At 51.9% G+C, this 23,524-nt stretch overlaps 1 protein-coding gene and 1 long non-coding RNA gene across 7 annotated transcripts; one reads left to right on the top strand and one right to left on the bottom strand.

Annotated features, from left to right (window-relative positions):
• Window positions 1-15: 15 nt before the first annotated feature.
• LOC309605326 lies at window positions 16-4,696 on the bottom strand. Its single transcript, XR_014231333.1, has 3 exons — window positions 4,056-4,696; window positions 656-3,725; window positions 16-621 (listed from the first exon to the last, which is right to left on the bottom strand). It is a non-coding gene; the product is annotated as an uncharacterized lncRNA (long non-coding RNA).
• A 1-nt stretch (window position 4,697) lies between these two features.
• ROBO4 (roundabout guidance receptor 4) lies at window positions 4,698-22,971 on the top strand. 6 transcript variants are annotated; one of them, XM_082341002.1, is made up of 19 exons: window positions 4,698-7,486; window positions 9,419-9,669; window positions 10,016-10,345; window positions 10,546-10,703; window positions 10,894-11,014; window positions 11,295-11,422; window positions 11,519-11,747; window positions 11,991-12,103; window positions 12,841-13,009; window positions 13,164-13,349; window positions 13,478-13,520; window positions 15,406-15,542; window positions 15,662-15,925; window positions 19,668-19,775; window positions 20,046-20,091; window positions 20,228-20,455; window positions 20,624-20,982; window positions 21,950-22,156; window positions 22,303-22,971. In XM_082341002.1, exons 2-19 carry the CDS (start codon window positions 9,600-9,602, stop codon window positions 22,311-22,313), a joined length of 2,907 nt encoding a protein of 968 aa, XP_082197128.1. In that variant the 5' UTR covers window positions 4,698-7,486; window positions 9,419-9,599; the 3' UTR covers window positions 22,314-22,971. The 6 variants fall into 6 exon arrangements, with proteins under 6 accessions (XP_082197128.1, XP_082197127.1, XP_082197130.1 ...); XM_082341001.1 differs by having other exon boundaries at window positions 19,953-20,091; XM_082340999.1 differs by having other exon boundaries at window positions 4,699-7,486; window positions 19,938-20,091.
• The last annotated feature ends 553 nt before the right edge of the window (window positions 22,972-23,524 follow it).

Raw genomic sequence — 23,524 nt, 5'->3', positions numbered from 1 at the left:
GGGGCGAGGGGCGAGGGAGGTCCTCACCCGGCGCGAGGGGTCCAGCGCGTGGACGACTGTGAGCATGCGCAGATGGGGGGACGCGGCGGGAAGGCGGAGGGTGGATCCGACGGTGAAACCGGGTTACGTTTGCTCCCGGCTCTTTAGTTGTGTTCTCAGTGGGTGTGGGTTGTGCCCTTTTAGGACCATATAGATTATTAAATTTACGGCCCAATCCCCGGAGGGGCTTATGGAAACTAACATCAGTAACCAAACCCCCTTGACTCTCCTATGCCCTTCTTAGGGCGCACTCACGCTTCCCACCCATTCCCCTTCCCTCCGAACGAACTCTTGGTTCCTGGGGAACTTTTTTGGCAAGCCCAGATTAGAGAGGCCACTTGACTCAAACGTACAACTGTCCTAAACTAAGGGGAAGTCCGATGCCCTTTACTGGGTGTACAGAGGGCTGTTCTGAGCGTCCACGGAATCATTGTGAAGGCAGTGCCTTGGAGCGCCCTTCTCAGGCATATGGTACCTCGATACCTACCAGTTGCTGAGGGAGGAGCTCAAGTACAATACATTCCGTTGCCCCGCTACCGGGGTTCTAGCAAGAGCAAAGGATTCAAGCCTCCCACGCTTGGCCTCCTCCCACGCTTGGCCTCCTCCCACGCTTGGCCTCCTCCCAAAGCCTCCCTCAGTGGCGTGCCCGGCATTCTTTCCGTCTCTGTTCCATAGAGAAGGGGCTTCTCACTCATTCTCCAGGCCCAGAAGGCTAGATCAAGTGAAGATCTGTCTTTTGACCCCTCATACCTATGGCTTCTCCCTGGCTTTGTACGAAACAAGCCTTTCAAACAATCATTATCCCCCGGAAAGTTGTTGGGCTTCCTCCAGCTGTAAGAGGATGGAGTTCGACTCTCCCCAAAAATGGTAGGGGGAGGAGGAGGCTTATTGCTCCCCAGCATGTCGTGGAGACATGATGGAACCCTTGGCCTCTGGCCTCTCACCCGCCCTGCTCCCAGGTGCTCAGGTCCCAGGAGACAGGACAAGGGAAGACTCCGCAGTCACACAGACAGCAGAACACCGAGAGGCTGGTCCACTGTGTAGCCCGGCCACGCCCATGCCGCCGCCTCTTGAACAGTTTGTAGGAACGGTAATCTACCGTGTGAAGAGAGAGGGCAATTAAAAAGCTGAAAGAGAAGAAGTCCCTCGCTGTGTTCTGACCTCTCTCCCCTGATGCCTCTTGTGCATCCCTGGTCCCTCCTTAACTTCCTAAGCTCCTGCTCTGACTCTGCACCATCCCACAGAGCGACTCTCAAGGTCCCTGTTCCCCACCACTCCACACTGGGGCCAGTTTTGTCCCAGCCCCAAGGACAACAACATTTCTAGTTGTTCCTCTCTGCTCTTACCTGGACGTCGTGCCCCTCCCAGCTCCCTGTCCCTATGCACTTCTCCAGGCTCATCTGAGCAGGTGTGCCTTTGCAGCTCCCCTTCCTTAGCCAGAACTGCTCCCCTCACTTCCCCATGTGCCTCATCTAGAAGGAGATAATGCATGCAGGGGAAAGTTGCTCAGGCAGGTGGAAGATGCAGGACTTGGAGATGGGTACATGCTGGTCAGCCTTGAGAGGCAAGGGTGAAGATTAAGGTGAGATGAGGGCAAGTTGTACTCCAAACCCCGGTTCTGCATCCCTGAGGGGCCGGCTTCCCAGGCTCAAGCCAAATCTGCCTTAAATGGGGTGAGGGGGGAGTGGTTTTGTTTTTGTTTCGTTTTGATCTTCATCTTTGTATTACTGGCATCTAGCAGAGTGCCTAGCACATACTGGATGCTCAATAAACTTTTGATGAAATGAAGTGACAACTTTATTCCACTTAATCAAGGAGAACAAACAGCCTAAAAATACCAGTCATTTCCCTTTTCTCTTTTCTTCTCACATCCCTCCATCATCCTTCACCCTCTCTGGAAATCCCATATTGTCCATTCCAAAATCATCACTCACTCATTCATTCATTCATTTATTCGGGTGTTCTTTCGTTTATTCAACAAACATGTATTAATCTACCATGATCCGCCCTGTGCCAGACACTGGGGAAACAGCATAACTATGCCATGACCCCGACCAAAGAGAGTCTCATGGAGGAAGACAGATAAGTAAACAGATTATTACAATACAGTGTGGAAAATGCAACGACAGGTAGATACAGGGTGCTATAAAGGCATGTAAGAGCGGCATCTAACCCAGACTAGGGATCGTCAGCAAAGGTATCTTGGAGGAGAACAAGCCTGAACTTAGTCTTAAGATTGGTTAATCACATGGGGCGTGGTGGGGAGGATAAAAGGACACATATTCCAGGCAGAAGGAGCAGCATATATAAAAGCTTAGAAGTGTAAGGTGAGTCCTGACTTCTTAGCACTCATAAAATGTGGATTACCCAAGGGCAAATGTTTATATTAGCACTGACGAAAGACCAGACTTGTGCCAGTGGCAAGGTGTGGGAGCTGAACCTGAGACTCCTGGATTAAATTGGTATTGGCCCCCAGCTGGTAGCATCCCAGGCTCCTAAAATAAAAAATACAAATCCTCTCTGGAAAAAAACATCTCCTTAAATTTTCAGAGACTAAGACCAACCAAAGACAAGTTCACAAGGAAAGGTCATTAAACACAGAAGGAAACAAATCACCATGAATGAAAGTCAGCAAATATAAGAAGCAATAGATTTAGACACCCGAGGTCTTCAGATACTGAAATTATCAGATAGAAAACATAAAATAATTATGAAATGCTTGAAGTAATACAAGACAAAATTACAAAAATGAACAAGCAACAAGAGACAATCAAAAGTGATCAAATTTGGAAAGGAACAAATAGAACTCATAAATAAAAATATAATTTATTGAAATAAAAATGTAAATGAGTTTAACAGCACACTAAAAACAGCTGAAGAGAGTTAGTTAACTGAAAGGTGTACATGAAGAAATTATTCAGAATTAGGCACAGACAGACAAGGAGATGAAATATATGAGAAGAGAGATTAAGGGATACGGCATGTAGCATGAAAAGGTCTGACACACATTTCCTCAAGAGCTCAAAGGGGAGAATAGAGAGATGGAGAAGAGACAATATTTTAAGAGTAATGACTGAAATTTTTGTAGAACTCATGACAAATGTAAATATACAGATTCAAGAAGGTTGACACACAAGATATTTTAAAAGATTTCCACACCTACATAAAATGTAATAAAACTAGAGTACACCAAAGACAAAGAGAAGATCTTGTTGACTAAAAAAAATGCAAAACTTGAGAGTTGTGAATTAAGTTTTATTTGGGGCAAAATGAGGACTATAGCCTAGGAGAAATCATTTCAGATAGCCCTGAGAGACTGCTCCAGAAGCAGGGAGGACGGTCAGTGTTGTATATGATTTTAGTGAAGGAAGGTGCCTGCAGTCAAACACACATTTTGGCAAAGTCTTGCTGCTAGTCATGAGGAGCAGATGTCACTGGTAATGATTTTAATGCTTTTTTAGAAGATACAAGGAGATGCAAGAATTGGGCTCATAAAATCTTCTCCTGAAAATATCTACTGCAAGACCTGTTCTGCCACTTTGTCCCAGAGCACAGAGTGCCTCATTCCTGATCTCCACCTTGAACTCCTTTCAGGGTGTGTTGCAGGTCAGCAGCTGCAGTGGCTCATGATTTAATCTTTGTAGACGTAGATGGCAAGTGCCAATTTATATTGAATAGTTGGCAATCTTAAAGGCAGTCAGAGGGAAAAAGACAGATCTTACACATTTAGACAACAATAATAAAAGAAATCATTTGAAAGTGAATAATATCTTCAAAATGATGGGCAAAAACAACAATTAACTCAGAATATTGTACCTAGCAATGCAGTCTTCCAGATATGAGGGTAAAATATATTATCATCTGAACAAAAACTACAGTTCACCATCAACACTAAAAGAACTCCTAAAAGACGCATTTTAGGAAGAAGGAAAATTATTCCAAAAGAAAGTTTTGAGGCAGAAGAAAGAATAGTGAGCAAAGAAATTAGTAAAAACATAAGCAAATCTAAATAGTACCTGATAGGGATTTCCCTGGTGGTCCAGTGATTAAGAATCTGCCTTCCAATGCAGGGGATGTGGGTTCGATCCCTGGCCAGGAAGCTAAGCCCGGGCGCTCTAGAGCCCACGTGCTGCAACTTCTGAGCCCATGTGCTCTGGAGCCTGCAAACCACAACTAAATAGAAGCCTGAACACCGCAATAAAAGATCCTGCATGCCTCAACTAAGACCCGATGCAACCAAATAAATAAATAAATAAATAATTTAAAATAAATAAATAAATAGTATCTTATAAAATGAAAATAATATCTAATTTGTGGTTTCAAAACCTGACAAATAAAATACAGGGAAATGATATCATGTATATAAACCAGGAGGGGAGTTATCAGAATTAAATTATTCCAAAGTCCTTGAATTCTTTCAGGAGGAGAAGATGGCTAAGATATTAATTTCAGATTTTATTGAGTATGCAGGGGAACATTATCAAGGTAACTGCAAAAAAAAAAAAAAGAAAATGAGAGAATTGGTATAAGTTCCAAATCGATAAAGGGGGGAATGGAATAAGGAAACAAACACAAACTCAATCAATTTCTTTTAAAGCCGAGAAAAGAGAAAAAAAGCATAGAGGGTTTCCCTGGTGGCACAGTGGTTAAGAATCTGCCTGCCGGGGGGCTTCCCTGGTGGCGCAGTGGTTGAGAATCTGCCTGCCGATGCAGGGGACACGGGTTCGAGCCCTGGTCTGGGAAGATCCCACATGCCGCGGAGCAACTGGGCCCGTGAGCCACAACTACTGAGCCTGAGCGTCTGGAGCCTCTGCTCCGCAACAAGAGAGGCCGCGATAGTGAGAGGCCCGCGCACCGTGATGAAGAGTGGCCCCCACTCGCCGCAACTGGAGAAAGCCCTCACACAGAAACAAAGACCCAACACAGCCAAACATAAAAATAATAAATAAATAATAAATAAAAAATTAAAAAAAAAAAAAAGAATCTGCCTGCTGGGCTTCCCTGGTGGTGTAGTGGTTGAGAATCTGCCTGCCAATGCAGGGGACACGAGTTCGAGCCCTGGTCTGGGAAGGTCCCACATGCCGCGGAGCAACTGGACCCGTGAGCCACAACTACTGAGCCTGCGCGTCTGGAGCCTGTGCTCCCCAACAAGAGAGACCACGACAGTGAGAGGCCCGCGCACCGCGATGAAGAGTGGCCCCCGCTCACCGCAACTAGAGAAAGCCCTCGCACAGAAACGAAGACTCAACACAGCCAAAAATAATAAATAAATAATTAATTAATTAAAATTTTTTTAAAAAAAGAGAAAACATGAGGCCAAACTTGTTCTCACAACATCTCTAATTCACAGAGAGTTATTTTCCCAAATGTATAAAACTCCTGAGAGTTATTGAGAAAAAGACAAATAAGCAATAGAAAAATGAGCTATAGATAGAAACAAATACTTCCCAGAAGAAAAAACACAAATGGCGAATAATACTTGAAAAGATGCTCAGCTTCATTATTTAATCAGGCAAATGCAAATTAAGACAATAATAATATATTTTTTTGCATACTAGATTGTCAAAAATAAGAAATCCATCAACTCTTCTGAAGATGTGGTTTAAGGTTATTGGGACAACCAAATGATCTGGAAAACAATTTGTCATTAGCATCTGAAGTTGAATATTTGTATGTCCCAAGACACAGAAATTCTACTACTAGGTTTTTTATTCCCTAAAGAAAATCTTAATTATACTAGAAGACATACAAAATAAACATTCAGCACGGTTCATAATAGAAGAAGAAAAAGAACCACTTGATATACTACAGAGTAAGGAAATTATCAAAGACACTCTTCTGCAAAGAATCATAGAATTGTACCTGATTCCTGACAGCACCCAATTTAGAGCAAAACTTCGCTTCCTAGGACCCTCCTCAATACCCAGTCAAAGTCCAAATCTTATCATAGGTTCTAACACCTTACTGAGGCACCCCATGGTGCACACTCCCCTTAGCTGCAAGGAGTAATAAACCCAACATGTTAACAACAGGTATGTTCTGGTGGTCTTTTCTTTGCCTGCAGGGCATTGACAAGCTGAACACAAAGTACAATAACTGATCTCTTTTTCTTCTTGGACATGTGAGCAGACAGTTAAATACTGATGCCAACAGCTTTCAAAATCTCTACTTGGTCCAATTTCCAATGTTTGGTCTAGATGTGACCCATAGACATTGGTGTTGAGGAAGCCAAGAAACTGTGGTGTTGAGAGTGTTAGAGGTGATTTCCACATGGACCCTCGAATTGCCCGTGATGTTGATGGGATCAGGAAGGAGGAAGCAGAAGCAGAGCCAGTCAAGTGGCCTCAGGGCAACTTTCCCTTGGCTAAGAGGAGATCATTCCTGTCTCCTCTCTTGTCTCAATTTCCCTCCAGCTACTGGCATCATGGAACAAAGAGGAGAGTTTGGAAAATGGGACCAAACGGACTCAAGCAAAGAGGGAAACAAAATAAAGCAAAACAAAATAAAAACAAGAAAACAGAAAGGGCAGGATCTCAAGGCCAAAGAGAGTGCCCTGGGTGGTGAGGGCCGGCCGGCTGTGACTCTGTTGGTCAGTGAGGGCCTATGCCCCTTCCAGAACCCTCAAGGGCTACTTAACACATACCTAGTGTTTTCACAGCACTTACATACCCACTATCAACAAACTTCATACAGACACTTCACAGATAAAGAAGGTGGGGCTTGGAAAAGTTATGTGACTTATTTGAGGTCCCTCTGCCAGTACGAGGTGGAGATAGGATCACAACCTAAGCATAACTGACATCAAATCCCACCTGAATTAGTACTGTTTACCCCACCAGCTTGACCAGCAGGAGTCCCTGGGCTGCATTTTCAGAAAACACAGAATAAGACGCCAGAGAAACCAGGAGAAAAAAATGTCCTCTGGAGGGTCCTTGAAGAGCACCTAATCTCTCTCCTCTCTCTTCCCTCTTACAAGCAATGAAAGAGTTACTCACAAAAACACAAAACTCTAAAACTAGGGGGTGAAGGAAGATAGTATTTAAACTGGTCACTGGCCGGAGCATCCCCAGGGTCCCAGAGCAGAGCTTCCTTGAAATAGTTGGAGGCGGGTCCCATTGACTAACGTCATCCCCATGACTCACGCAGTCGGCTCTTCCTTAGTGTGTGGAAATGAGACAGTCAGGATGCTGATGGGACAGGTTGCTGGAAATGATCACTGTGGTCTCTGAGAGCCATCCAGACATACCTCACTGTTGGGAAGTCCCCTCGGCCATCACTCCACGGATCCCTGAGTGCCCTGGATGCTTGGACTGAGTGAGGAGAAAGAGTCTTAACGTCCTAAGGAAGAGCTCAGAATGATGGGGCCTTCCAATCCCCATCAGTTCTTAGCACTTGGGTGTCCAGAGTCTGGGAATGGAAAGAGGCTGTGCCAACGGCATGTCCAGGGGTGAGTCACGTAACTGTGGGGCAAGGGCCCCTCCCCAGCTGCTGCAGCCTCCAGGCTCCATTCCTGCACTACAGCACTGGCGCCTCTCCTCGCTGAGTCACCTGCCCGTTCCTACTCAGCGGAGGACAGCGCTAGTCATGAATCTGAATTCCTTTGAGACTTGCCCTCTTACCCCCCAAGGGAAATTTATACCATCTTTCTGGATTATAGAGATTTGAGTCAAATCAGGCTGCCATCAAATAATTAGCAGAGAACTTGTTTAGTCTCCCCAAGTCCAATGTATAAGCAGAAGAGACTAAAAAGGACTGCTAACAGCAACGTTCCTGGGGAGCAGGTAGTCACTGGGTCAGACAGGCCTGGGGGGTTCTGGACCTGGGAAATCCCAAATTGGCTAGATGTGCAGTAAATCCATCTGTCCCACCACATCCTTTCTTGTTCATCCTTGGCTGACTTCAGTGTCCATGTGAATACCTCCTTCATCACTCTGTCCCCACAGATCCCTGACCCCATAAATTCTACTCCGCTATGCCTGGCACACACATGCCCAGGCACGCGCCATGGAGTTTGTCACTGCTCTTAGTTCCTCCACTTCTGAAATACCAAGCTCTATTCTCTGACCCCAATTCCTATTCTTCCAGCTCTGTCACTCTGTTACTTTAACTCTATTTTTTACCCCTTGGAAATGCCCAGTTTGGAGAGACCACAGTGTTCTCTTGCTCTAATTGTCTTAATCAGTCTTGGTCTGCATTTGAGGGGAAAGAGAAGAAAGAGTGAAGGAGGCCTTCCTCTTGATAGGCTGTGAGGGCCGTGGCTGCAGCTGGCACCGAGGCCAGGCTGAGAAGGGGGAGGAAGGGAGGGAGTCGGCTGGGTTAGGGGCCCCACAAAGGAGCTGGCCAGGAACAATGGGGAACAAAGGCTGGACATTCTTCCGCTGAGTCTCCAGAGCCTGGCCTTGGCCTTCCGGGAGCAGTTCCAGGAAATGTCTGAGATTCCAGATTTGGAAGGAAGAGACCTGTAAACAGGAGCTGGGCTCTGAGAGGGGAGAGCAGCATCTCTGTAGGCAGGGGGTGGGGAGCCACGGGGTGAGCACTGACATTGCAGGCTGACAAGCTACAGTCCTGTCCGCTCTAGACATGAGGTTTCAGGGCTGGAAAAACTCTTAAAGGTCATGTACTCCAACCACCTTTCCAGGGCCTGAGAAATATCCCTGCCAAGGATGCTCAAATAGTTTCAATGACGGGATGTGCATAAAAATAAATGTATCACAATATTGGCTAAGCTTTACTGATCACTTACAATGCATTAGGCACTGTGCTAGGTGATTTTATGCTTTATCTCCTCTCACTCTTACTGCAGCTCTCAAGGTAGGAACTATTATTATTATTATTATTATTATTATTCTCACTTTACAAATAAGGAAACTGACTTTCAGGGGTTAAGTCACTTGCCCGAGGTCTCCCAGAAGCTTATCTCATCTGTCTCTGGGCTGACTAGGCACACAGAGTGGGCGTCTCCCAGACTGTCCAAGAGCCTGTGATCTTCTCTGTCTTCTGACCTACCACCCTGACCTCTCCCCGGGAAACGGGCCAGGGCATGACAAGACACTCTTGCTCCCCGCACTCGGCTTCCGGGGCCTGCTTTCCTCTACCCTCAGCTTCAGAATGCTGTGCCCTGACATTCCACCTCTGGGTTTTCACGCCACTCTAGCAGGGGGTCGCTTGGAAGCCAAGGGGTTGGGATTGGGATTCAAGGGTTCCATAGAGGCTTGAGGTAAAGGATCAAAACAGTGGCTGGAGTTATGGTTAGGCTGCGGATTACCTCTAAGAAATTCTAGACTAGATCACAAGATAAACCCTAGGGCGGGGCTTGGAGTCAGAGGTTATGACTAAAGGATCAAGGTCAGAGACTTTCTCTCCTCTGGTCTCCTCCCAGTTCTCCAAGGCACTGAGGGCCAGGCAGGAAGCATCGGTTTCCTCAAAGCCGCTTCCCTCCTGGGGCAGAGTCTCGGTCACAAACAACCACCACCACCGCGCCCGCCCCTCCTTCCCTCCGCTGTGAGCTCAGAGCAGTGGGACAAAGTGCTACGGACGAGGACAGAGGCCCGAGGGCAGCCATGGGCTCTGGAGGAGTTTGCCTCCTCGGGGCCCGTCAGCCCCTGCCTCTCCTGCTTCTGCTCGTCACAGGTGAGTGTGGCCCTCCCCACTCCTAGCCCACGCTCCGCTCCGTTGGTCCGAGGCCTGGCCGAGGCAGGGAGGAGACCCCCTTGCTCCTTTGCTTCCCTTTTGCAGTGGGGGGTACCAGAGACGACGGTGGTGATGATGATGATGGTGATGTTGAGTGTGAGGCAGACAGACTGAGAGCTCCACTGGCCCTCACCTGGGGGCCCCGCGCGCATGCTGGCCTTCTCCCCTCCCAGCTAGCGTGTTATTGGGGAACTGATCTTCAGGCAAGAGGAGGAAGATGAGGCGTGCAGGGATTTGGGGGCCCTATTTGTAGTCAGACTGGGCTCCACCTCCTTTTCTCTCCCAGGAGGCATGGCTCAGGACTCCCCACCCCAGATCCTCATCCACCCCGAGGACCAGCTGCTCCAGGGCCCTGGCCCGGCCAAGATGAGCTGCCAGGCCTCAGGCCAGCCGCCTCCCACCATCCGCTGGCTGCTGAATGGGCATCCCCTGAGCATGGTGCCCCCAGACATTCACCACCTCCTACCTGACGGAACCCTCCTGCTGCTGCGGCCCCCTCCCCGGGGACGTGCCCACGATGACCAGGCCCTGTCCACAGACCTGGGTGTCTACACGTGTGAGGCCAGCAACCGGCTGGGCACGGCAGTCAGCCGGGGCGCTCGGCTGTCTGTGGCTGGTGAGGCCTGGGCGGGGAGACTTGGGAGTGGAGACCTGGGCTGGGGGTGGCCCTAGATGGGAGACCTGGGAGGTGGGGCTCTGAAGAGTGAGCTCAAGGCAGCGGAAAGGTAGGTAATGCAGAACGCTGGGAGATGCCAAGGCGGGACCTGGATGTGGGGACTGGGTCCCGCTCTCTGCGACCCTCCCTCCTCCCCACAGTCCTTCGGGAAGATTTCCAGGTCCAGCCTCGGGACGCGGTGGCCACAGTGGGCGAGCAGGTGATTCTGCAGTGTGGGCCGCCCTGGGGCCACCCAGAGCCCACAGTCTCATGGTGGAAGGATGGGAAACCCCTGGCCCTGCAGCCAGGGCGGCACTCGGTGAGTGTAACCCCCTTCACCTCACCCTGTCCTGGCCACAACTGTGCACACCCGAGGGACTGACCCGCCCCGTGGCCCAATGTCCCCCTGCAGAATTTGAGGAAGGGGAGGCGGTGAGGCCTTAGACTTCCCTCCCCACTCAGAGGCCCTCCCCGCAGGGGAGACTTCACAACGCACCTGGTCCTGACAGGTGTCCAGAGGTTCCCTGCTGATGGCAAGAGCAGAGAAGAGTGACGCAGGGACCTATATGTGCGTGGCCACCAACAGTGTAGGACGACGGGAGAGCCGGGCAGCCAGGGTGTCTGTCCAAGGTAAGGGGAGGGCGGTCAGGGCCAAGGTCGGGGGCTCCAGTTAGGGTGGTGTGGTCTGCTTTTGGCTGGGGTTAGGGGATGTGGGAGCGGAACCCGGGATCAGGGTCAGAGCGGCGGGGACCCCATTTAGGGGTGGTTCCCCTGTCCTAGAATAGAAATCGGAGTGCTCTCAACCTGGGCGAGCTGCGAGTTCTGGCCCCTCTGTGGCCGAGGGATGTCCCACTCCTCAATTCCTCCATTCTGGCCTATGGGCCCCACCCCAGCCCTGTGCTCCCCACAGAGCCCCAGGAATACAAGGAGCCCCTGGAGCTTCTGGCTGTGCGCATTCAGCTGGAAAACGTGACCCTGCTGAACCCAGACCCTGCAAAGGGCACCCAGCCTGGTCCTGCTGTGTGGCTCAGCTGGAAGGTGAGGCCCAGGACCTGGGCTGGAGCCCGTCACAGCTTCAGAAAGGGCTGGTCACGAGAGCCCTGAGCCCTCCTCTCCCTCTGGACTCTTTCCCAGGTGAGCGGCCCTGCTGCACCTGCCCAGTCCTACACGGCCCTGTTCAGGACCCAGGCTGCCCCCGGAGGCCAGGGAGCCCCGTGGGCAGAGGCCCTGCTGGCTGGCTGGCAGAGCGCAGAGCTTGAGGGCCTCCACTGGGGCCAAGACTATGAGTTCAAAGTGAGACCATCCTCCGGGCGGGCTCAAGGCCCCGACAGCAACGTGCTGCTCCTGAGGCTGCCTGAACAAGGTCAGGGACAGATGCCCCCCAAAACCCAACAATATACCCCCAGCCCCTTTTTGTCCCACTCTAGCCGGGGGGGATGGTGGGTCCCAACCCTGGGCTCCCTCCTGCCCTGGCTCAGCAAGCAGAGCTGAGAAAGGCTCTTAGTCTCATCAGTATGGCTCTGACCCTGTGTCCCATTCCAGCTCTTTTCCCTAGAGCCTTCTCCCTCAGCATCCCTTACAGCCTCTCTCCCTCCCCCCTCCCCAGTGCCCAGTGCCCCTCCGCAGGAGGTGACCCTTTTACCTGGCAACGGCAGTGTCCTCGTGAGCTGGGTCCCACCACCTGCTGAAAAGCACAATGGCATCATCCGTGGCTACCAGGTACCCTCCACAAACTGACACACCCCCTCCTAGTGGTGCCAGGAGATCCCTCTTCCCTGGCCTCCTGTAAGACACTTGCTCTGGGCACTAAGAAATGGTACTTGGGCAGAGAAGCAAGGGAAACTTACTGTTGTTGGGCAAGGACCCTACTGTCTGCCAGACGCTGCCGAGCACTTACTTACACAATCTCATTTCATCTCATAGCCCACCCTGGGTCATTGTCCCCAATTTACAGACATGGAAAGTGAGGCTAAGGTCACAGGTGCGGGAAACAGAACAGGAGTCAAACCAGGCCGTGTCTGACTCCCAGCTTCTAAGGCAGTGGTGTCAGAGGGCGGTTCCTGGACCAGCCAACATCAGCATCACCTGAGAACTTGTTAGAATGCAGATCCTTAGGTCCTTTGCCAGGCTTTGTGAATCAGAAAGTCGGGGAGGGACCCGGCAATCCGGATTTTATCAAATCCTCCAAGTGATCCTGAAGCACGCTGACGTTTGTGAACCACGGGTCTAACGCCTATTTCGGCAGATTACTTTTGTCCCTCGTCTGTCGGTCTAGAGAGAAGTCTCTCCCACGCTGTAGGGGGAGGAGGAAATAGGACGTGTGGGTGCATGCGAGGGGCGTCCCCAGGTGAACGGCAGGACGGGGCGGCCACACGCCCGGAGTCTGATCCGCAAGAGGAAGGGCTGAGCTGCTGGGCTGGTGCCAGGGGGCGAGCTCCCCTCTGTTTGCGTCTCAGGTCTGGAGCCTGGGCAACACCTCGTTGCCCCCCGCCAACTGGACGGTGGCGGGCGAGCAGACCCGGCTGGAGATCGCCACCCGCATGCCAGGCTCCTACTGCGTACAAGTGGCCGCAGTCACTGGGGCTGGGGCTGGGCAGCCCAGCAGCCCTGTCTGCCTCCTTTTAGGTGAGGACAGTGCCCACCGGCCCCACCCAGACCCATTCAGGCCCCATCTCCGCCTTCCTCTCTCCCCGCTCACGCTTCCGGCTCCTTCCCCTCGTCTGCCCCACCCTCACTGCCTCGGCCGCCCCCTCCCCACTGAGCTCAAGTTCCCATACAGAGCAGGCCGTGGAGCAAGCTGCCCAGGAACCCAGTGCGCACGGGCCGTGGACCCTGGAGCAACTGAGGGCGGCCTTGAGGCAGCCAGAGGTCATTGCCAGCGGGGGTGTTGTGCTCTGGCTGCTGCTGCTGGGCACCGCCGTGTGCGTCCACCGCCGGCGCCGAGCTGGGGTGCACCTGGGCCCAGGTGAGAAGGTGAAGTGGGCTCCCAGGTGATCAGGTCTTCCCTGGGTCCAGCCAGAACGCTACAGGGGTTTAGACCGCTAGCCAGGTGCTGGAGACTCTGGGCTGACCCTTCCTCCTGCCCTCTCCTAGGTCTGTACAGACATACCAGTGAGGACGCCATCCTAAAACACAGGTGAGAGACGAAAGGGCCTGAGGCGAGGGAGGGGCAGAGGGGCCGAGGGACAGTGGAGCTGGGATGGAGAACTGGCCAGAGTACTAGTCTCCCCTACTGCCAGGCAATTTGGCATCCTGGTACCTGAATTTCCCTTGAACTTCAAGTGAAAATTAATTTCTCTTTCATTAATGTTCCTATCACACCACTTGACAAGGTGAGTAAACTGAAGACTCACGACTCAAGTGACTGCCCAAGGCTACACAGCTAGTAGCTGCCTTCTGAATTCCTAATCCAGTGCTCTTGTTACCAAGCTCTCATGAATACTTGCTGCACTCTCCTGCTGACTCGTTGTGCTAGGTGGAGAGTAACTAGCACAGGAGGACCAGTCTGATTTCTAATTTGCTCTGCACACTCAGCATCTACCTAGTAGTCCCTCTGGGTACAGGAAATCACCTTCCCACGGAGGCATCTTTCCTTCGCAATAATCCACCCGCAGTTCCAGCAGAGGGCGCTCTGCCCTTGCGTGATGGATTCTTACTCCTTGTTCTCAGCCGCGGAGCCCGCCTGCAGGTACATCTGCTCCAACCGCGTTTGGCTGACAGAGCAAGTCTCCCATTATGAGACACGATACTAAAAAAGAAAACATCCTTTTTTCTCCTACTGGCTGAATTTTACACTAAATAACCATTTCATCTCTGCCCACCTTCTCCTGTTCTTTATCTCATTAGATCTCCTCTGGGAGATTTCACATTCCAGGTCTGCATCTTTCAACAGGAATTTATCAAGCACCTACTGTGTGTGAGACACATCCAGCTCTACCATTTTGCTGTCAGTTTCTCGGCCCAGAGCAAGGTTCTGTGCTGGCTGGTGCTGTGTTCCTGCGTTGTTCTGTGCTCATTGGTCTTTCCCTTCCAGCTACCTCCTGGGCTTAGTCGGCTCTGCCCCGAACTTTCTCTGGCTCCCCTGGGACTTCATCCCTTCTTCCTGAGGGAGATTCCACTCTGATCACTTTGTTCATTCATTCCTTTAGAACACCTTCCGTCTAGCAGAGACAGCCACGCAAGCATAAATGCAATCCAGAGTTGGGAGTGCAGAAAGATGTACAAGTACAAGGAAGGGCCTGGGGGGGGGGGAACTATGGGAGGAAGAAGATTTCACATCTACCCTGACAGTAAGAAGGGGAAGGGCAAAGGGAACAGCAAGAAATAGCCTGTTGCGTTCATAGGGAAAGACAAACCTTTTGGTCTGGCTGGGGCATACTGTGTGGGATGGGTCAGAGCAAAAGGATAAGACTGAGGAGCTGAAAGCCAGACCAACGAGGGCCCTGTTAACCATGCTAGGCAGGTGGGTTCTATCCTGGTAAATGGGGAGCCACTGAAGGTTTTAGGCAGAAAAGTGCTTTGGTCTGATCCCTGCCGCATAGTGTCCCATTCAAAGGGAAGCAGGCTAGAGGTAGAGAAGCCAACATTCAGGTAGCAAACTCCTGATCTGCTGGCTGAGTGATCTCACATTTCTTCTTCTCAACTTACAGCATCAGCCTTGTAAGGAAGGCCTTACTGTTGCCATTTTACAGATGGAGAAACTGGGGCTTAGAGAGGCTAACAGACTGAGTGGCCCAGGGTTGCACAGCTAGGCTGCAGCAGATCTGGCTCCAGGTCTGTGTTCTTTTTGTGTCAGCCCATAGCTATCTCTCTTTGATACCTCCTAGCTCTGGGCAACTCAGACTTCCCCTGATCCCAGGACAAGAAAGCGGCGCTGAGTTTGGGACAGCAGATCAGAGATCTGTAGGAGACTGTGAGGGGCTGAAAAGTAGTGAGAATAACACCCCACCCCTTCTGCTACCCGCTGAGCTGGAGGTCTTGGCCAATCTTGTTCTCCCTCCACCCCGCCCTCCATTGCCCAGGATGGATCACGGTGACTCCCCGTGGCTGGCAGACACTTGGCGCTCCACCTCTGGCTCTCGGGACCTCAGCAGCAGCAGCAGTCTCAGCAGCCGACTGGGAGTGGACCCCCGGGACCCACTAGACGGTCGTCGCTCCTGTGAGCATGTCCCGAGGGGGTGGGGTGGGCCTGGCAGTGGAGCAGGGGTCCCAGGGCTGGAGAAGGGGGGCATGGGTGGGATGCGCTCACCATAATTCCTCCTGTCGTTTTTATTGCAGTGATCTCCTGGGATTCCCGAAGCCCCGGTGTGCCCCTGCTTCCCGACACCAGCACTTTTTATGGCTCCCTCATCAATGAGCTGCCTTCCAGCCCCCCAGCCCGGCCAAGTCCCCAGGCCCCAGCTGCCAGGCGGCTCACACCCCAGCTGGCCAGGGCCTCCAGTCCCTGGCCCAGTTCGGACAGCCTCTGCGGCCGCAGGGGCCTCTCTTCTCCGCGCTTGTCTCTGGCCCCTGCAGAGGCTTGGAAGGCCAAAAAAAAGCAGGGTAAGGATGGGAGGATGGACACGGCCTGAATCGGGTGGTAGGGGGGACAGGAGAGAGCATGGGGTGACCTCGACGCCGGGTGTGGGCCGCACCCCACTCACAGCCTGTCCTGATGGACGCCTATCGCCACGCACCCAGCCCGGAGTGTGCTGGCCTTAGCTTTTCTTTACACCGTGCTCTTGCTTGGGTTTTGCCACACCAGCAGTGAGCCTTGTTTCTGCAGCCAGCTCAACTCAGCAAACATTTAATAAGCACCACTGTATGCCAGACGGGGGACACAGAGACACCAGATATAATCCTTACTCTCTACGAGCTCAAAGTCTAACGAAAGTGCCTGACCAGTGCACAGATAATTCTAGAACCTGGAGGGGTGTAACCAGTGCTAGCCCGATGCCTCAGGCACTCATGACCTCTCTACTACGCACTGTGTCCATACGTACTACATACGTGCACGATATATGGGTCTGCCCAGGTACCCACCTCCAACTGGTTTCCCAGAGAATGAGTATTTCCTTTCTGTCCAGACTTTTCTCCTGACTTCCGGCTACCTGCTTTGACTTTCTAGAGAGAAATAATTATAGTCTCTGTTTCTTTAGCAACTACTCTATGTGAGGTGCTTTACTTATATTTGTTTTCAAATATTTCATTTAACCCTCACAACATATTGGCTAGGTGCTATTTCTCTAATTTTACAAGATTGGGAAAGAGGATCAGAATTGGGTAACTTGTTCAAAACTCCATGTCCATAAGCGGCAGATCTCAAATTTGAAGCCAGAATGGTCTGCTTCCAAAGGCTACTCTGAATCTCTCTGGGAGCACCCTTGGGAAATTCTATTCTCTCCCTGACTCTTTTCTCCTGTTTCTGAACATTGTCTGCACTCTCTCTGCTGTCTTCCTGAGCCTCCTGTACTGATTAGTAAGATTTACAAATGTTCAACAGCCAGTTTTGTTAAGTGGATATAATCCAACTTTTATTAAGACAAAGATGGATTCAGAGTAATTAAGAGCTTGTCCAATATCCAGAATTTTATGACTCTAAATATTAGCCAAGCTGGCATCCTTTCCAGCTTTGCCTCAGAGCTATTGCATTAGAAATCATCTGTGATAATGAAATACCAGCTAAAAAGAGGTTGCAGAAGTCTCATTTAAAAACTAGCTTTTCCATGGATAACCACACTAATTTGAATATAATGTATACCCTGTCTGAGAACATTAATACTACCCCACAAAAGGTGAGCAATTTTCTACACTCAGTTCTTAAGAAGGTTCCAATTCTGAGATGAAGCTTCCTAACCTCACTCAGAGATTCAGGTCCTCACTGCACCCCTTTTCTTCTCACCCGGCTCCACCCCACCATTGCCCAGGATGGGCTGAGAACAGCGACTCCCCTGGGCTGGTGGACACTTGGCCTACCTCTGGCTCTTTGCAGCGGCAGCAAGATCTCAGAGGCATGGAGCTCCTCTACTGCTGTCAGCTAGTCCGAAAGGCTGCTTCCTTGACTTCTAAAACTGGCAGGCTCTCTCAGTGTCCTCTACCCCCTTGACTTGCTTATTCTTTTTTCTTTTCTTTTCTTTTTTAATAAATCTATTTATTTATATATCTGTTTGTGGCTGAGTTGGGTCTTCGTTACTGGGCCCGGGCTTTCTCTAGTTGCAGCAAGCGGGGGTTACTCTTCGTTGCGGTGCACAGGCTTCTCATTGCGATGGCTTCTCTTGTCACGGAGCACAGGCTCTAGGCTCACGGGCTTCAGTAGTTGTGGCACGCAGGCTCAGTAGTTGTGACTCACGGGCTCTAGAGCGCAGGCTCAGTAGTTGTGGCGCACAGACTTAGTTGCTCCGCGACATGTGGGATCTTCCCAGACCAGGGCTCGAACCCGTGTCCCCTGCATTGGCAGGTGGATTCTCAACCACTGTGCCACCAGGGAAGTCCCCTTTTTCTTATTATCTGACCTTAGTTGGGTTTTTTCCTCTGTGACTAATAATCTCACAACTGCTGTCTCCCGTGTCTAATCCATTATATCTTATTCTCAGTTCACTTTGCTGATACATATCATCAGTACATTGAATAGCCTCATTAAATAATTAATTCAAACAAATATTTATCGCAATTCAGGTGTGCCCAACAAGATTCCACCTAACCCTGATAACATGTTTACTGTATAGTTTAATTCAAATAATATTGAAACTAAATTCAAGTAATTCCAAGCAAGGTGGAAGGAGGGTTGTTTTGTTACCAGAATCCTTAGAGGAAATGATAGGAGCAGGGATGAGTATGGCCTTTTCCTTCCCTTTCCACCCAAACCAACATAAACAACAGGTGCCCCCATTTCTGAGCTTAGTCAAGAAGCCAGGCACAGGACAAGACAAAGGTGATGAGAGCAGGGTTGGAGCACCCAAATTTGGCCTCCGGGACTCCCTGGGTCATATGACAATTAAAGGAAATGAGTAAAAGCCAAACCAGCCAAAGTACAAAAGGAAACTTTGATGGAGGAAGTCTAGCTATTGTGTGGCTTTTCATCCCAGTGGCTCAGAAGGTCTGGCTACTGTACATGGATTCCTAGGGTCCAGATGGATTCTTGATGAATGCCTTGTCCCTGCTTTGAACCTGCCCCAGATCTTTGAAATCAGACTGACTAGACAGCTCTGTCTTGAGAGTCCTGCCTGGTCTCCGGTCCCCTTTCCTAACTGGGCTTCTGATCATGTGACACTGACCTGAAGGCTGTTTCTTTTCTCCTTTGCTCGATGTTCTCCTGTTCCTGTTCTTGGGAAAATCCTTTTCCCTTTATTATTCTGCTCCTCTCTGGTTTAAGCTGAGATCCATTTTGGTTTTGGCCTGACCAAGTCATTGCACACAGCCGGGTCTTCTGTATTGTCACACTTCACTCAGAGCCCTGTCTCCTAAGTGGCCACATGGGCCTGATGATAGCTGCCACCTTGTACATGATTCTTCTCACCTTGTGTTTAAACCTGCATCTCTGATATCATCCATCCATTCACTCATTCATTCAACACGCACTGAATATCCACGGGCAGGGCATTGCCTCCCTGGGTGAGACCAACACATCTTCCTGTTTTAAAGTTCCTCTTCCCATCAGCTGACTCTCTCCCTTCACACCTGACATGGTCTGGAGCTCCCTGGTTTTGTCTTCCTCATTCAGCTCAACTTGACAGCCCAACCCATCTCTCCAAGTGAGAGACACTTGGGTTTATCAGGGCAAGACTATGCAGAGCCATGTAAGATATTTGCAATGTGAGAAGTGGAAATTAACAGATTCTCTCCAAGAAAAGAAGGAGTATTTGCCTTCACGGAGCCAAAAGTCATGACAGTAGGTAGCAATTTGAGGGTATAGAGATCAGGAAATTGGAATGTGTACAGTAAAGAGAAATAAATATATCTGTTAGGTGCCAAAAACTTTCCAATCTGTTTTCAGTTAACTGGCCAAACCATGCTTTGCAGTGGTTGTTTACAAACGAAACGGGCTCAGGAAGGTTAATGGATCTACCTGAGGTCACACAGCTAATACGTGGCTGAGCCAGGCTGAGTGCAGGTGTTTTGACTCCAAGCTTAGTGCTCCTTCCATTATATCACAGCAGCCTGGATGGAGGGAGGTTCTTCCCTCTTCCCTCTGGGTTCAAGAACCCTAAAGCTTAACTGGATGACCAGGCGGAAGATAGAGCCTGTGGTTGAGGTCTGCAAGGCACACCCAGGCTTGGCCTCCAGCCACCGACTCTTTGCTTTGCAGAGCTGCACCAGGCCAACAGCTCCCCGCTGCTCCGGGCCAGCCACCCCGTGGAGCTCTGGGCCTGTGAGTTGGGCAACCGAGGCTCCAAGAACCTTTCCCAAAGCCCAGGTGAGAGGAGGGCACTGCGAGGCAGGTGAAGGGGTGAGGCAGGGTGTGGGGCTTCTCCTGTCCCTGAGGAGGCTGGCTGGGTGCGGACAGGACTCTGAGGGGCTGGGTAGATGGACAAACTGGGGCCCGGGGCTGATGGGGGTTCTGCTCTCTCACGCCCAGCCTGTCGTTCCCCAGGAGCTGTGCCCTGGGCCCTGGTTGCCTGGCGGGCCCTGGGACCACAGCTCCTCGGCTCCTGCAGTGAGCTGGTGACTCGCCCTCTCCCCGCAGCACCCCTCTCTCCTCGTGGACCCCCCACTCAGAGTCAACAGACGCAGTAAGAGGGCACAGGCTCAGGAAGCAGGGCTGGGCACTGGGGGTGTGGGGTGTCTGCTGAGCGTGGACGGGGCTGGGGGAGGGGTGGCGGGGCCAGGAGGACGGCACTAACCATCCTGCCATCTTACCCCAATCAGGCACTCGGTGGAGCCCCAAGCCCCCTCCTGCCCCCCACTGCCAGCAGCCCCCGTCCCCGCCTTTATCCCCTCCAGTCCCCAGGCCTCTTCCCTCTCTGGCCCCAGCCCAGCATCCAGTCGCCTGTCCAGCTCGTCACTGTCATCCCTGGGGGATGACCAGGACAGTGTGCTGACCCCTGAGGAGGTGGCGCTGTGCCTGGAGCTCAGTGAGGGTGAGGAGACCCCCAGGTGAGTGGCCAGAGGGGCAACCAAAGGATACAGATGTGAGCGCGAGGCAGGAGCGTGCCTACGTCTGCTGCCTCCACCCTCCTCAACGGGGCTGTTTCTGCCACTCCATGCCCCGCCTCCCCCCTCCCCCCCCGACCGCGTCCCATCCCCCGTTTCGCCTCTTCCTAGGAACAGTGTCTCTCCAATGCCAAGGACTCCTTCACCCCCCATCACCTATGGCTACATCAGCGTCCCGACGGCCTCGGAGCTAGCGGACATGGGCAGGCCTGGAGGAGGGGTGGGGTCCGAGGTGAGGGGCTTGCTGTGCCCACCTCGGCCCTGCCCCACACCCACGCCCAGCGAGGGCTCCTTGGCCAACGGCTGGGGCTCGGCCTCTGAGGACAACGCCCCCAGCGCCAGAGCCAGTCTGGTCAGCTCCTCCGACGGCTCCTTTCTCGCCGACGCCCACTTCGCCCGGGCCCTGGCCGTGGCTGCGGACAGCTTTGGCTTTGGTCTGGAGCCCAGGGAGGCAGACTGCGTCTTCACAGGTACGTGAGATCGCGGGCTTACTCCTCACCCCCACCCCCTGGAGTGGACACAGCTTCTCCCCAAGCAAGAGGCAAAGCACCCTAAGCATCGGATTCATCGTCATCATCCCTAAAACAGCTAGTTTTTTATTGACGGATGACTATGTCCCAGGCACTATGATAAGTGCTTCACATACACTCAGCATTAACAGCAACTCTCTGAAGAATATTCTTTGTCATTCTTTTCCAAATGAGGAAACTGTAAGTCCAACGGCTTTATTAGCTTGCTCAAGGTCACCTACCAGAACCAGGATAAATTGTTCAAGTTAAAATCACAGAGGCAGCCAATTGTGCAGTCCATTCTGCTACCTCCAGGACCCTCTTACCAGATGTGGGTCTCCAGGAAAGGTTGCTCCCCAGCCCAGTGACCCGGCTCCGTCCCCACTGTGGGAAGTTCTGTTTTCTCTCATACGTCCCCCTGTGCTTTCAAGGCCTTCTTCCTGTCCTGTGTGTGGCAGGGTGGGAAGTCACTGGGCTGCCTGTTTCACGTGTCTAGCAGGTGGGACCGTCATCCCCAAGTCAACAGAAGGTAGTCAGGGCTCCCCATGGCCCTTTGGTGTGCCCTTCCTCAGACACTCTATTAGATCCCCTAGACCCATCTTACGAGCCCTAACTCTACCTTTTGCCCCGCAAAAAAAGCAGTCAGCCTTGTGGCGAATAGGAGAGCAAGGATTACCTAGGACAGAAGGCCAGGGCTGGGCTAGGAGGAAAGAGTTCAAGCTGTTCTCTCTGAAGAAACCAACAGACATCTTCCTTTCCCTGGGGCAGAGGCTCCTGTGGATGTGGCCACTGGGGGTGATCGACCGAGTGGGGCTGGGTTATGTCTAGGGTTGGGTGTATGCCTTAAGCAGCCCCAAGCTCTCTGCCCTAAACTGGTCCATAAGGGTGAAGGACAACCCTCCACAGATACCTCTACCCTCCCTGACAGATGCTTTGTCACCTCCCTCCCCCCGGGATGACCTCTTCCTGAACTCCGCCCTCTCCCTGCCCCCGTGGGAGTGGAGGTCAGAGTGGTTGGAGGACATGGAGAAAAACCACACCCAGTGGCTGGGAAGGGGGCTGCCTCCCTGGCCCCCCACCTCTCGGATCTCGTCCCAGAGAAGTCAGCTCAGCTGTCCTGCGCCCAAGGCCGGCGGTAAGTGTCTGGCTGGCTGGCTGATGTGGCGATCTTGACTGCAGGGGTTCTTGGCAGTGGGGTGGGGTCCAAGAAGGCGCCTGGGGTCTGGCAGGAGAGCTAAGGAGCTGGGGGATAAATCCATCCTCCTTCAACTTCTCCTACAGACGCCTCGTGAGCTGATCCCGAGACTGCCAAGAGGAGAATCAGAACCCTCTCCCCTGTCAGCCACCAGCCTGGGCTGTGGACTGTGGGTCTTGGCCTGTGCTTCTCTGCAGTTGGGGTCCACCTCTCCCAGCCTCCAGAGTTCTCCGTCCTGGATTGTGAAAACAAATGAAAGCAAAACAAAATACGAACAAAGCGGACCTGGAGCCCCCGGGGGGAAAAAATCATCTCCACCTGACTCCCAGCCCTTGCTTTTCCTTCTGCTTCATCCACGTCCAAAACCAGGTCATTTGGGCCTAAGAAGCAGCCCTAAATCCTGATCTCCCCACCCACTTGGATCACGGGAAGTGGAGGAGCCAAATGTCTGCCTGGAGGACAGCAGTGGCTCACGGGAGAGGGCTGTGGAGGAAGGAGCTTCTCATCTCAGGGCCTCCCCTCTCAGCCCTTTCTGGACCATTCCTAGCTCTCTCCCCAAACACACCACGAAGGGACATAAAGAGAGACTCCACTGAGGCAATGAGGCCCTATCTCAGCACCAAGACAAAGGGTTCAGGATGAGTCTAGGGAGGAAGATGAAGGAAGAGTGACGAACGTGGGACAAATGCACCCTCCTCACACTGTTGTCACTATAAGCTTAAGGAATTTGATACCATAAAGCTACGATGACTTGAGTTCTATGAGGTCACTCTGCGGGGCACCATCCTGGGGAGGGCTCCCGGGTTAGAAAGGGATGCAGTGTTCATTGACACTCTGGCTGTCACTCCTTTCTGTTCTGTTGTGAATGGGGGAATTACCTGCAGCTTCCAGACTTTAAGCAGAATCCAGGAAAGGGAGGGGTGGGGGATTTTTGGGGGGGTCTGCTGGTCTTAGCAACTTGTCCTGTGAAGACAACTCCTGCTTTCAGAGGTCCCAGCTGCCCTCCCCAAAGACCAGTCCCAGATGGTTTCTTAAAATAGACAAAGTAGGGGCTTCCCTGGTGGCGCAGTGGTTGAGAATCTGCCTGCTAATGCAGGGGACACGGGTTCGAGCCCTGGTCTGGGAAGATCCCACATGCCGCGGAGCAACTGGGCCCGTGAGCCACACCTACTGAGCCTGCGCGTCTGGAGCCTGTGCTCCGCAACAAGAGAGGCCGCGATAGTGAGAGGCCCGCGCACCGCGATGAAGAGTGGCCCCCGCTTGCCACAACTAGAGAAAGCCCTCACACAGAAACGAAGACCCAACACA

This window comes from Balaenoptera borealis, assembly GCF_965194805.1.
Source record: "Balaenoptera borealis genome assembly, chromosome: 11".
NCBI classification, from domain to species: domain Eukaryota; kingdom Metazoa; phylum Chordata; class Mammalia; order Artiodactyla; family Balaenopteridae; genus Balaenoptera; species Balaenoptera borealis.
The sequence above is the reverse complement of the archived record's forward strand: the minus strand, read 5'-3'. Positions and strand labels throughout refer to the sequence as shown.